Source organism: Diadema antillarum, unplaced genomic scaffold (genome assembly GCF_040938485.1).
Source record: "Diadema antillarum isolate AM-2024a unplaced genomic scaffold, OU_Dant_1.0 seq00001347_RagTag, whole genome shotgun sequence".
Lineage (NCBI taxonomy): Eukaryota > Metazoa > Echinodermata > Echinoidea > Diadematoida > Diadematidae > Diadema > Diadema antillarum.
Genome location: NW_027272112.1, coordinates 117,385 through 131,876, shown reverse-complemented (window position 1 = coordinate 131,876; position 14,492 = coordinate 117,385). Strand labels below are relative to the sequence as shown.

At 39.6% G+C, this 14,492-nt stretch overlaps 1 protein-coding gene across 1 annotated transcript; it reads left to right on the top strand.

Moving 5' to 3' along the window:
• The first annotated feature begins 9,997 nt into the window (after positions 1–9,997).
• Positions 9,998–14,278, top strand: LOC139708529 (uncharacterized). Its single transcript, XM_071620472.1, has 3 exons — positions 9,998–10,439; positions 11,531–12,016; positions 14,247–14,278. Exons 1-3 carry the CDS (start codon positions 9,998–10,000, stop codon positions 14,276–14,278), a joined length of 960 nt encoding a protein of 319 aa, XP_071476573.1.
• The last annotated feature ends 214 nt before the right edge of the window (positions 14,279–14,492 follow it).

The window sequence follows — 14,492 nt, the reverse complement described above, 5'->3', positions numbered from 1 at the left end:
ATTTGGTTAGGATGCTCAATCCAAAAGTATACCGGTAAAAATGTATTATGATTGCCAAAATTTCACAATACATTATTGGAAAAAGGAGCAAGAATATATAGGACAACTATAACCAATAACAGCTTTGATGGTTATAAGAACACAGGCGCACGATGACTCAATATTGCTTATTCACATGAATGTAGAACATCTTACATTTTCCACTGGATCGTCTAATGCGATCATCTTGTTCTCACGACCGAATATCGAAATTTTCGCGAAATATCGAAGTGAAAGTGATGTTACAATAAAACATCCCAAACGTCTTCAAGCAATAAGAGCTTTGTATACAGGAAAAATGAAGTGTATATTACCATTTCCGCAACTCTGGAGAACTTTTCCGATAGAATCGGCCATGTCACATGCGTCCAGGGCGTAGGCATGATGCAAGCATGTGACCAAGAAGAGAGAAGCAATGATAGTTACGGAACGCATCTTGGTGGTCTACTGATAGCTCTTTACTGTTCCACGTTCAGCAGAGAAGTATGGATAACAGGTAAACCAATTCAGGGGCATTTATAGGGAAACGAGTGAAATATCTTTGTCAGGACTGCCATAACATACATAAGGAGTGAGGAAGAAATTTAATATTGGATGATTGATCGATGTAGACGACAGAAAGGACAATGTTGGAATAATCGATTGTCATAATCTTTGACTGGGTCGTCATGTGCTTTTGACTTGAGAACTCTATAGAGGTGAAGTTGAGACTAGACGGCACCATTGAAAATGATGATCTACATTCTCATAATTAAAGTACCCCCTCCCCAACGAAAAATAGTAAGTGAAAAAGAAATCAAGGTAGTAGTTAAGTGAGTAAAATGTCGACTGCGTTGAGGTATTTACATGCACAACAACATCCAAATTAAGATAAGAATTATTATGACAGTCATGTCTGGATTAAAGTATAAACAAGAGAGGCAGGAAAAGAATATTGAATGTTATTATAATTCTAATGAAAACTATATAGAGGAGCACTCCGAGAGAGCAGACCACCGCCAAGCGGCCATGATTAAAACATCGCCATTTCACAGGCAGTATCTTTAACACAACCATAGAAGAATATACGGAATACGCTTAAAATCATAAACTTAACTTAAAAAAAGAAACATGATTATATCTAAATAACACACAGCAATAGTGTATCAACATATAGCCATATAGCCATACATAACCTATCATAAAGAACACATTGACAGGATATGATTCCGAACAAGATGATAGCACATTATAAATAAACAATATCTTAATGCTGCTATATAGGTGTACAAAACATCAAAATACACAATATGTACAGATTTTATTGTTTACCTTTACTCAGTAGTTGACGTGGACACTGGGCTTGATGGGTGTTCGTGGGTGCTAGGTTGTGGGTTGTGTGTGTTGTGATTTCTTGTTGTGTATTTGGGGCACGGGTCTATTATGTCATGAGATTAGTGATGCGGAATCGTGTTTATTCATGTCTATCTGGTCATAATATCCCCGGAACAAATTCACCTTTCAACTACTTTTCAAGGAAACAACAATTTTCCCGGCGAATTTCTGCTAATCCGGCTTGGGTTTTTTTTTTCATTTTCCATCAAAAAGAGCAAGTTTCTTCTCCTAGAAATTAATCAATTAGTATATAGGCCCACTCCGAGTAGGCGTACCACGGCCCTAAAGTCTGGAATGACCCCGCCCCCCCCCCCATCACTTATATTAGCCCTGGAATTCCCTCGCCATGGTATTCAAAAGCAGACAAGGAACCACTTCATCCGCTACATGTGAATACCAACACTGTCTCTTCATCCCTTGGCGTTCATGCAGATTGAGATTTATTTTGGTATTTCTATAGCCTATTATCATGCTCTTTTTTTCTCAACCCAGAATTCAAAGAGATGCTGTCTATAAAGTAAAATCAATATGGTGGGTTTTTTCACATTTCCTCTTTGTTGTGTGTGTGCTCATTACCAATATCAGCAAAATATATCTTTATCTTAATGAATAATTCATGTCTCAAGAATGTTGTTCTCTCTAAAATGTAAGGAAGCATCGCTTAACCAACAGGGGAAACTGACTAGTACTTACAAACATTGCTTTTAAATGCTTCCGGCATATTTCACAATGTACAGCAGTTTGTTATGGACCTAAATGCTACGATTCCATCCTTTTATTTTGTATTATCTATTTGCTCAAGCAGCATTGTATTCAATCTTGTAGTTAGTTTCTATATTTCAATTTGTACTTTGATATTGTTTAATTCAGTATTTTTTGTGTGTATTTCGTTGTGAAATATGAGAAATAAAACATAAAAATTCATTTCATAGAATCTTATTACTGGTACATGATTTTATTCCAATTTGGTATATAACATTCTTATTGATTTATGGCGATGAAACCACTCAGCTGGAACAGTGATAAGGAAAAAGATTACATTAACTTACAATAAGTTTCCGTGAAAGTCAATCCCTGTTTATTTATTGTGGGGGGGGGGGGGGGGTCCTTTGCACGTGGTACAGTGGATAAGATTCCTAATGCTGCGTTTACATCATGTTCCCGGCAGCTTCCTAGCAACCATAGCACTTACGTTTCAGGCCACCGTGGACAAAATGGGATGGACGTGCTACAACGCGTTGAGACTGGATAGGTAAACGTGACAGGCAGTGATTGCCATGTCAGATTTTTAAACTGTCAAAAAGATTGCCACGGCAGTCCCGGTGCCAGTGAGGAACCTTCTATGCCGTAATAAAACGATATGAACGAAACAAACAGTGACGGCACGTAATAGGCCGCAACACAACTTGGAAGCGGTCCCCAGCGGGACGCGACGGAAAATATTGATATTCTAGCCTGATCTGGTTTGGAGGGGACTTAAGCTTTCCAGATATAAACTGGGATACCGCAGCATCTGAAGGCATCCAGAACCCTGAAGGAATTAAAAAAACGTTTCCTGAATATGCTTGACACCTGTGCTCTGCAGCAGACAGTGCAGTTTCCAACTAGAGTTAATAGTATCTTGGACTTGTTCATGACAAAATATAGTCCTTCCCTTGTGAACAGGTGTGATGCACTTCCTGGGCTGATCTCGAAAGGGTGCGGCGCGGAGTGGAGCGGAGCGGAGCGGAGCGCTCAATGCACCCGTTCGAGACAAGTCCCTCCGTTTGTCTGGAAAGTCACCCTGGGCGGAGTATGTTCGATGAACGCACCCATTCGAGACAAACCGGGGGGGGGGGGGGGGGGGGGGGGCTAGTCTCGAATGTGCGCGTAAGCTTGTCTTAGAGGCCAGATTTTTTGTCCCCGTCATAGTTCGCGAGGGGACTTTATGAAACGTCAGACTCCGTACGCAGACACGTGTGTGGCAATTTCTTCAAATACACACACACACACACACAAACACACACAAATACACACACGAAAAAACACACACAAATGCACACACAAACACACACACACAAATGCTTCTTTGATTCTACTAATCGATTCTGACTGTTTTATCTGATAGGGCTTGCTGGGAGCTACCAAACCTAACACATAATTCTGAAATTCATTAAGTCCCTGTTCCACTATACCGTTCTTGCTACGATTTGACAATTTTCTCAGATCGGGAAGAATCGGGTAAAACCTGAGCCGATCTGGACACGATACGATGCTAGAACGCTCTAAGTACGCTGCAGTTACGACTACCACGTGCTTACTACGCTCTTACTACGATGATCGGGAATGAGGCATTATTATCTCTGCCGCTGCAGCTACGCTTTAGAACGATGTAGCTACGCTGTCAGTGCGATGTTGCCGATGTTTAATATCCGATCGATGCACACTGTATCTACGCTCTGAACGACCTATACGATCCTATCACGCTGTCATCCCGTTCAGAGAGCTGAAAAGTGCCCGATGTGCCCCGATGTACCCCGATTCGACTGTCGATCTGCAGTCAGTCAACTTATTAGCATGCAGAACCGAAGAAATATACTGTGGACCTCAAAGAGGCTCCTCAACTCACGGTTCTTTTGCAGCAATGCATTGTTATAAACAAAGACGTGCTGATTCTTCAAAGGCTTTTTCTTGATGTCCTTGCTTTTATAGTCCGTCTTCCTCCAGTTGTAGATGATTTCATATTCTTCAAAATTCTGCTATGTCCTCTTCCTCCTCTTTAAGCATCACGTGCAGTCTCTCTTTCTTCGCCTTTTGGGTAGCTGCTTAGCTGCTTTCTTCTCTTCTTTTTCTTCATCTCTTCTCCTTGTTCGAACATTTGAGCCCCTTCTTCTTCATGTTCTGCCCTGACAGGTGTAGCGACAATGCCCTCCTCCTCCTCAACAGTTCTGCCTCTCGATCTTCTTATCTTCTTCTGGCAGACATTTTTTTGTGTAAATTTTCTTCCCGTTCTTGTGCCGATGTTACTACGCTCAGAAAGACCTTGTTACGCTCATCCCGCTGCGTTTACGCTGTCACTACGCTCTCCCCGCTTGCCAAACGATTAAACATAGGTCAATTTTGATCGGGGAGATCGGGAAGAAATTTTGAACAGGTTCAACAATTCTTCCCGATCTGAAAAAATGCCCGCTCCAACCCCGACCTCCACACGCTGCTGCTACGATTCTTCCGATCCCCGTACGCTTTTGCCGCTCTCTCCCGATCTGCTAGATAAGGACAGATCGGGGTCCAGATCGTGATAGTGGAACGGGGGCTTTAGGCCTTACGAAAATTTCTCCAAAACATGAAAATGCTACTTCTCAAGACATTTTACAGTGGATTTTCCTTCTATTTGTTTTATCTGATAGGGCATTGTAGGAGCTATCAAACGTCTACACAGAATTCTGAATTAATTATGTTAATTTATGCAAATTCATGTCAGTCATGGGATCTACACGGAGGGGACAAACGCCCCGTGTAATTTGCTGAATAACTCATGAAATAAGCCAGTTCGTAATTAGCTCATGGGCACGTTGGTACAAATGACCTTTCTTTTTTCTCAATAGGTTAGGCACTTTAATCGTTTTCAAAGAGACATTATTCGTACCGGGAAGCTTACCAGACGTAAAAATTCATGGCATTCGTGTTCAATAATGATAAATGAACTTGCATAGACCAGGTGACCAGAATGGTCCGTCAATCAGCCATCGGGGAAGCATCCATTTCATTGTTTTGCTTTGAATGCATTAATAAAAAAACTGTGTTATTCATATTGCCAAATACCAGGTTTGCTGTCAGGTGGATGTTCTGGCAAGCAACATTTACAAGGATGACATGAGTAATCATTATATGACAGATGCTTATCTCAGTGAATTTACAAACCGACGTGCCTCTTGGTACAAATGACCTTTTTCTGCTCATGCGCAAAGTAGAACTACGAACTGGCTTATTGTGTTGTATTTTGTTTCTAATAAAAAACAAAAACAAAGACGTACTACTAACATTCACTTCTTCAGATTCAGATATAAATTTCATCTTCGACATCAGAACATCCATAAATTGATATCAACATGACAAAATCTCTCAAGAGTCATTGATGCTAATTCCATTTTAATAAACTTCACATGTTATATTGGCCTTAGAAGAAATAATGATCATAACAGAGTTGTACAACTTTAGAAGGGCAATAGTTAGTGTGTGTGGATTACCACCAAGATGCAAGATGGTCATAATGGGAAAACAGAGTAATACAAAACAAATGCATCAGTTATACCTATCTCGAGCCTTGTTAAAGGGACATAAGTAGTATATCTATGTACCCGTTCGACCCACGGTGGAGCCGGTGGAGCCGGTGGAGCTCCACCTTGACGTCATAATTGAATATGCATAAGATGGCGTCATACATGAATATGTATGATGTCATTATTTGCTGGTAGGATAAGATAGCGTTGATAAGGGGGGAAATGAGCCCATCCTTTAGATAAGATTATGAATGGTTGATGGTGTTGTGGAGCTGTCAGGGCCTGTCTTTGTGAATATGTACGAGGTTAATGATGTCGTGATAATTATGAAAGCTTGACGGTGTTGTGGAGCTGTCAGAATTTTTTCTTTTTTGTGTGTGAATATGTACGAGGTCGATGATGTCGTATGTTGATTAATTCTCGACTATGTAAATCAGCTTGCCACGAATGTGAATCTAAGCGTGGAGCCTTGCGTATGGCGAACGATGTGACATTTTTTTTTTTCTAAGGGAAAGTGAGTGTGGAGCCTTCAGGGCTGTGACTATAATATGTGGGTGGCTACATTTGCTTTTTTGTTTTGTTTGTTTGCTTGTTTTAGGAAGGTAAGTGTGGAGCCTTCAGGGCTGTGACGTGGAGCGCTACATTTGCTTTTGTTTTGTTTAAAGTTTGTTTTAGGAAGGTAAGTGCGGAGCCTTGAGTGCTGTGACTATAATGTGGAGCGTTACATTTATTTCGTTTCTTAGAGGAAAGGATGGGAGTTCAAGCTGTGGAGCCTGATGCATATGCATGAGGCCATGATATTGCCGATGATTTACCAGTGAATATGTAAATTAACTTATCATGAATGCAAACCCATCGTTCGTGGAACTTTTACAAGCAGTGCGACTAGTGTGACGTGGAGCGCTACATTTGCTTTTTGTTTGTTTGCTTACTTGTTTATTTAGGAATTTAAGTGTGGAGCCTTATGAGTGCTGTGACCATGACGTGTGGAGCGTTACATTTATTTCGTTTCTTAGAGGAAGGATGGGAGTTCAAGCTGTGGAGCCTGATGCGTATGCATTAGGCCATAATATTGCCGATGATTTACCAGTGAATATGTAAATTAACTTATCATGAATGCAAACCCATCGTTCGTGGAGCCTTTACAAGCAGTGAGACTCGTGTGATGTGGAGCTCTACACTGCTTTCTGTTTGCTTGCTTGCTTGCTTGCTTGCTTGTTTAGGAAGGTGAGCGTGGAGCCTTGAGAGCTGTGATTGCGACATGTGGAGCGTTACATTTATGTCGTTTCTTAGAGGGAGGGTGGGAGTTCTAGTTGTGGGGCCTGATATATTGTATTTAATGTATCGAAGCAATAGTTTTGTCGATGATTTATCGTTGAATATGCAAATTAACCTACGATGAATGCAAATCCATCGTTCGTGGAGCCCTTACAAGAGCTCTATCACATGTGGAGCGCTACCTTTGTGATTGTTGTCTTTGTTTTGTAAAGGTGAGCACTATGTGGAGCCTTATGAGAATGCATGAAGCCGTATTATCACCGATGACGTATTCGTAAAAAATATGCAAATCAGCGTGCCACGAACCTGAATATTTGTTGCGTGGAGCCTTTGCAAGCGCCGTGACCATAAGATGTGGAGCGCTCCGTTGTAGTTGTGTTTATCTTGGAATGTGAGTGTGTATGAATTTTGACAAGGTGTCGGAGATGTGGAGGGCTGTTTGTTGTTGTCTTTCTTTTTAGGAAGGTGAGGGTGGAATCTTTTACAATCGCCATGACAGGATGCGGAGCGCGACATTTGTTGTTGTTTTTGTTGTGTGTGTACTTTGTTTTTTTTTTGTTTTTTTTTTGTTTGTTTTTTTTTTGTTTGTTTTTTTTAGAAAGGGTAAGCGCTCTGCGGAGCTAAACGAATGAGCTGTAGTGACGATTTTATTCGTGAACGTGTCACTCAGCTTTCAACGAAATTGTAGCGTGGAGCCTCGTATATGAGGTATCGTGCAGCAAAATGATCTTCATTATTGCCCGTTCATATTGTAGAATGGATAGGATACGTCGCATATATACATTTTTGAAGTTTATGAGGGGATAACGGGTCATGATGTAGCCTAAATGAATAACAATATACTCGGAAGTTTTAAATGCCTCGAATCTTTTGCGTTAGAATTAGGCAGGCTACATACACGAAGAAAGATAGAAAAAAAATGATAATCGTGTCAACCGATTCATAGACGTACGCGGTATACATGTATAGCTATTCAAAGTAGAAACCACGTGTTTACAAACGAACCTAGTTGTTGTTTTATAATGATATAAACTACTTTGGTAAGCAAAAATTATATATGCAGTTTACTCTATGAACAACAGGAATGAAACTCCTCAACGCATGCGATTTACATAATATTCAAATTACAAACCAATTATCTATACAAACGGATCCATTTGTTGTTGTTATTGTTGTTAAAATAATATGACTCGCTTTGGTAAGCAAAAATTATAAACACATTACTCTATTTGCAACACAAACAAAATCTTAGCTCATGAGCGCATCACTTAAATCGAAGAATAATTATATTCAGTATGTTTACATAGTTCGCATGTTGTTGGATGTGAATCCATGACTTTATCCAGTATTTCACTCGATTATGCGTGACAATGACATAACAATTGAACGCGAACACCACGCGTGAAGTAGACTACCAGTAATTTTTGATAGTGATGCGTGTTTTGATCAACCTTTGATTGTGCAAGCTTGTGTAACCAATAAAGGCGAAGGTTTGAAAGTGCCCTGTGCGCATTAAACGCAGTAGTACATGTATCTTTGGTACAGTGGCCAGTTAAGTCGATGGTATTACGTAACCCGTAGGAAATGACTGGTCTCTATGGAGTGGGGCGGGAAATTTAAAACTTCCTTTACTCGACTTCAGGTTCATTCGGCCTTTACATGGGTGTTGAGTGTATCGCTCACATTTCCCATAGATATTCACAGTAAGCAAGCAAGCTGGTGCCAGAAACCATCTCCATGAAGTGGGGCGGGAGATTTGAATTTCCTTTACTCGAGTTCACGTTCACTCGGCTTTTGGTGGCTGTGGAGCATATCACTTGCAATATCGACATATTCAGAGCGAGCAATTTTTACTGCGACGTTGTAATTGAATTTTCCTCTGAACTTCAATACAATAAAAACAAAAACAAAACAAAACAAAACAAAACAAAATAGAGCAAAACAGAACAAAACGCTAGAGCTTGAGGGAATTCATCATTGTATCGTACCAAGCTGAATAAACAGTAGAGATGATTATACATGTCTGTTATTATCGAGTTATGATATCAGATAGATAACTCTCGTTGTATTCCCCGACAAAAGCATGGGATTGACGCATTTATTCGTAGTCGAGATTTTTGTTAAGAGGTGGTTATTTTCGTTTCGTGGTTTGTTTTTTGTAGTTTGGTCGGTTTGATATACTACACCGAAAACGAAGAAGTTTTTTTTTTTTTTCTTGAAACATTAGCCCGTTTTCTTCATTTAATTTTGCGGACGTTTACATCGTGCACGATAATATGAAGAATGATTTTGTTCGCGAATGAGAATGTATTTGCATTTCTCGCATTCATTTGTGTTTTATGTGTAAGCAATTTTAGTTGCTACCTGTGCGTTGCGATATATGATCTGCGAGGTTTTCTTTCTGCTGAGTTGTGTTTTTCCTGCGATAGATCTTTGGTTTATGATAGCTTTGTTTACCGACCATTCTTTTTTTTTTCTAACGTGCGTGTAATTCAGGTTGTATTACAGTTTCCACTTCAATAATCCTTGTATATTAAGCTTTGCATTAATTCGACAGTGTTTAAATGTAAGACAGTTAAGTGAAGCTCGCAAATGTTGTGAAAAAGTTTTTGTGTATTCACAACTTCAAGTATTTTACTTGAGCGTGCATGAGACTATCATTTAACTAACAGCGTGACTACAATACGTGAGCAAGACTACCAGTCATTTTCATAAAGGTATGGGGTCCTATATACAGTGTTTTGGTTGGCCATTGAAGGTTTGGAAGTGCCTGTTAATACATAACGCAGTGGGGGATCTGTGTACAGAGGCCAGAAATCATTCAAGCGTGGCAGTATTACGTAACCGTAGGAAATTACCACTCTGCGTAATGTGGGGCGGGAGTTATAATCTTCCTTTACTCGAGACGAGGTTCATTCGAGCTTTGGCAGCTGTGGAGCGTGGACCTCTGGAAGTTCAACAAAGAAGTGTGTTTCTACTCATGTTGTGTAATCTTTGTTGATTACACCGGCCCGATGTTCTTACAGTAATAGAATACTAAAGCCACCATGGAAGACGACTGTCGCAGATTTAGTTGTGAGTTTTGCAGCGCAGATTTCACAGAGAAAAAGAATTTGTTGCGCCACCATCGTGTATTTCATCAAGGACAGAGAGTATTGCACGTGTGTGATTTGTGTGGAAAAGGTTTCAGTCGGCCAGATAGTCTCAAACGACACATGAAAACCCACCAAGATCCGAATAACGTTAAAACAAATGGTGAAGACCAGCGTCTAACTTGCTCACAGTGTGATGCACAATTCATAGAACAGAAGCATCTTGATGAACACGTGAAAACGCATCGCCTGAAAGAAACCTTTTTGTGTCATACGTGTGGACGGACATATTATCAACGTGAGAAATTTATGAAACATCTGGATTCCCACCGACCCCGGACTCTTCAAAAAACACCCAAAAAGCGAGCACTTGAACAACAAGGAAACCAAGCAAAAAGTAGGTATAATTATTAAACTTAAAACAATGACTGTGATGAAGGGGTAATAAAGAAGCTATACAAATCTGTTAAAATAGATTTTGAATTTTGCCATCACATCGATAACAAATGAATTTCAAATACTTATTAAGTTTGTTTTATATTCCCACCGTGTGATATCGATATGAGTACCAGTCAGCACGGAGAAAAAAAAATGAATATCTCTATACTATGTGAATAGAGCCCAAGCTACCAACATCAGAGATCGGCGTAAAATATATCTAGATACAGTATATATTTTTTCTTTTTTTTTTTACATTGAATAAGTGTAGTTAACATCGCATGTCTATATTTTATTTTAGCGTTCATTGATGTGTGTATGGTATTGTGTGTGTGTGATTATGTGTGTTATTTTTTTTTCTAGAATTTTTCAGTTCCTTCAAAATGTACTGACGCGATATTCATGTGTCTTATAGCCAGAATTTCGCTAAGATTCATGTAATACTATCAAAATGTCTTTCAACGTTGAAACATAGAATGCTCCATGAATGTTACATATCTATAAATGTCATCTAGTATACACTTTCACGATAAAATTAGTTTAATGAGTTTGTTTCTTACAAGACCTCGTCAGTTCTCACGTGGTTTAAAGTACAAACATAGAGAAAACAGAGACTTCTTTGTAGCGTGGAAGAGACAACACACATGTATGCTTGAGTGTGACTTCAGATCGTAACAAAAATACAAAAAGTAATGAATAAAATAATTGAAATAACAGTAGACCTTCCCTGCATCGTTGTTTTTTTTTTTAAAGCATGGTTACATGCATCATTGTGATGTTTTTACTTGCTGTTTCGTTCATAGTTGTTTAACACAGATCCATTCAAGTTTATAGTTGAATCAATGAAGAGTGAATTGTCGTAGGCGCACAATATTAACTTCTTAACTCAATTTAAACCGCAAAATATACGTACATGTATTTCCTTTCCAGAATATATTCCTATTTAAAGCGTAATGCCGCGATATATGTGCTACAGTGTACACGTACAGTACATGAGGCTTCAATTTAAGAAACAAATACTGTGTACCAATTAATGTACTTAATTTTCAGGACGTCGCGACCGGGCTGACTTGATACCAGTTATCAACGTTCCTCCGCACATCGATCCTGAAAGCTGCGCCGCCCAAGTGTACAGGGAACATTGGCTTGACATTCAAGATAGAGAGTCGTTTGGCAGAGTTCATCGCTTTTACAACTTTCATCTTCCAAACCTTAACAACGAAATTCTTCGAGAAAAAGCGCAAAAAGTGTTCGAACAACAGTCTACCGTATTTAAGATCAATGCGTCTTATGGTTTTGTATTGTGTAACAATGAAACAAACGAGTGTCGCTATTATTATGCCAGTAGAAATAACAGACTTTTCAATGAACCCGCTCTCATTTCAGACGAAACATCATTCCAAAAGTTTTTGGATGAATTTCTCAAAGAAGATGTGCTGGAATATGCTCGAACACTTCGCCCAAATTCCAAATGGGTGGTTCAGCATATCACGAATGTGACGTTCTACGTGTTTTGTATCAAAGATCATCCGATAGGTACTGGAATTGATCTCCCACTTTACATACTAAATAACAAGTCCATTGTTTCTTTAGCCAACAGCCATAGAGATGGTCGGGTATATGACGATAACTTGTGTCTTTTTAGATGTCTAGCTCTTTTCCGAGGGGTAGATCCTCGATGTCTTGAAACCAAGGCCAAAAAATTGCTGAAACAGTATACAGGCCTACCTCATGTTTCCACCTCAGAGTTTTCAGGCGTTAGACTCGGTCATTTGAGTAAAGTGGAAGAGTTCTTTAAGATCAATATTATGGTGTACGAGTTACAACCAGTACAATGTAGTGATGATGTAGATGTGACAGAATGTGAAAAGAAACTGGCAGACAATGATAATGTAACAGTAGCCGCTAAACTCGTCCGACGGGGACTGGACAAATTTCCAGATACTATGTATGTAAATCTATACGAAAATCATTTCAGCTTCATCACAGATATTGAACAATATTGCCAAAATTTCCAATGCCGCACATGTGGCAAACTTTGGAAAACTCGAAAGTCACTTCATCGACACGAAAAAATGTGTACTTCTAAAGCAACTAAGCATATTTTCCCTAAGGGAAGAGCTACATTTCACAACCCCTTTACAATATGGGAAGAGTTGGCTGATGAAGGGATTTTGGTTGAAGAAGACCGCAGATACTTTCCTTATTTTGCTACCTTCGACATGGAGTCTTACCTAGAAAAGATAGAAAACGGCAACGACCTGAATGATACCCCCACTGACAAATTACAATATAGCTCTAGACATATTCCGATGAGTGTAAGCGTTAACTCAAATGTTCCCGGGTACACGGAACCATTTTGTCAAGTGTCCGATGGAGACTCACAAAAACTAATCGATGACACTGTGATGTATATGTTAGAAATCAGTCGTCGTTCTTATTCTTTGCTTCAGTCTTTCTACAAGGACGTCACAGAAAAATTAGATCTAAAAATACAAGAATTTGAAACCTCGCAAACGAAAAACAAAGACAAGCCTAAGAAAGCAACCCATCTCATGAGACTAAAACAACGGTTTGTCAATCACATCGAAGAACTGCCTGTGGTTGGGTTTAATTCGGGGAGGTATGACATTAATGCAATTAAACAATTTCTCTATCCTTCGCTTTTAAAGTATGATTCGGTCGACTTTGTGATAAAGCGAAACCATAATCACATGGCTCTGAAGTCGCAGCATCTCCAGTTCTTAGATATTTCAAATTTTCTTGCCCCTGGATTTTCGTACGCAGCATTTCTAAAGGCATATGACTGCGAACAGGGGAAAGGTTACTTTCCTCATGGCTGGGTAGATTGCCTCGATAAACTGAATGAATCTGAACTTCCCCCTATTGAAGCTTTCAGGGATAATCTCAACCATACCTCCTTTTCAAGAGAGCAGTATGAATACTGTCAGCGCATCTGGAAACAAAATAAGATGTCTTGCCTGAGAGATTATTTGATATGGTACAATAATCTCGACGTTACACCTTTCATTGAAGCTGTGGAGAAGATGCGTGAGTTCTATATAAATCTCAAAATCGATCTGTTCAAAGACGGTATTTCAGTTCCTGGACTTACCATGAAGTATCTGATAAAATGTAGCCCAGAGGCACACTTTAGCTTGATCTCGGAGAAAGACAAGGATCTCTATTACACATTCCGTGATAATTTGGTGGGAGGTCCGTCTATCATTTTTCATAGGTATCATGAGCGTAACGTAACAAAAATTCGTGGGGGTAAGCCATGTAAAAAGATAGTTGGTTTTGATGCAAATGCGTTGTATCTACACGCAATTATGCAAAGAATGCCAACAGGCCACTATGTAAGACGACGTATCGAGAATAACTTTAAGCCAGAAAATAGGCATCCGATCGCCCAAGAGTGGTTAGAATACGAAAGTTTTTGTCGACAAATTCCCATTCGACATGCCGGTAACCATTCTGAAAAGAAAATCGGACATCTACAACTTCCCGTGGATGGCTTTTGTGCCGAAACCAAACAAGTATTTGAATTTCATGGATGCTACTTCCATGGACATCCTTGTCATCTCAATAAGGGTCAGACAAAGAATACCAAACTGGGAAAAACTATGGAGGAATTGCTGGAAAAGACCGAGGAAAAACGGCGATACGTACAAAGTCTGGGTTATGAGTACATTTCCATTTGGGAATGTGAGTATAAACAAATGCGCAAAACTGATCCCAAACTAAGCGCTTTTCTCACGGAAAGGTTTCCTCCTCCTAAATACCGTCATGGGTTGACCCAAGAGAATCTTCTCTCTGCTATTCAACATGGTGCTCTCTTTGGGTTCGTTCAGTGTGATATCCATGTGCCTGATCATCTTACAGAACACTTTTCAGAAATGTGCCCAATTTTTAAGAATGTAGACATATCTAGAGAAGATATCGGGGACGTGATGGGATCCTACGCCAAGGAACATGACATCATGAACACTCCTAGGCGTAGCTTAATTGG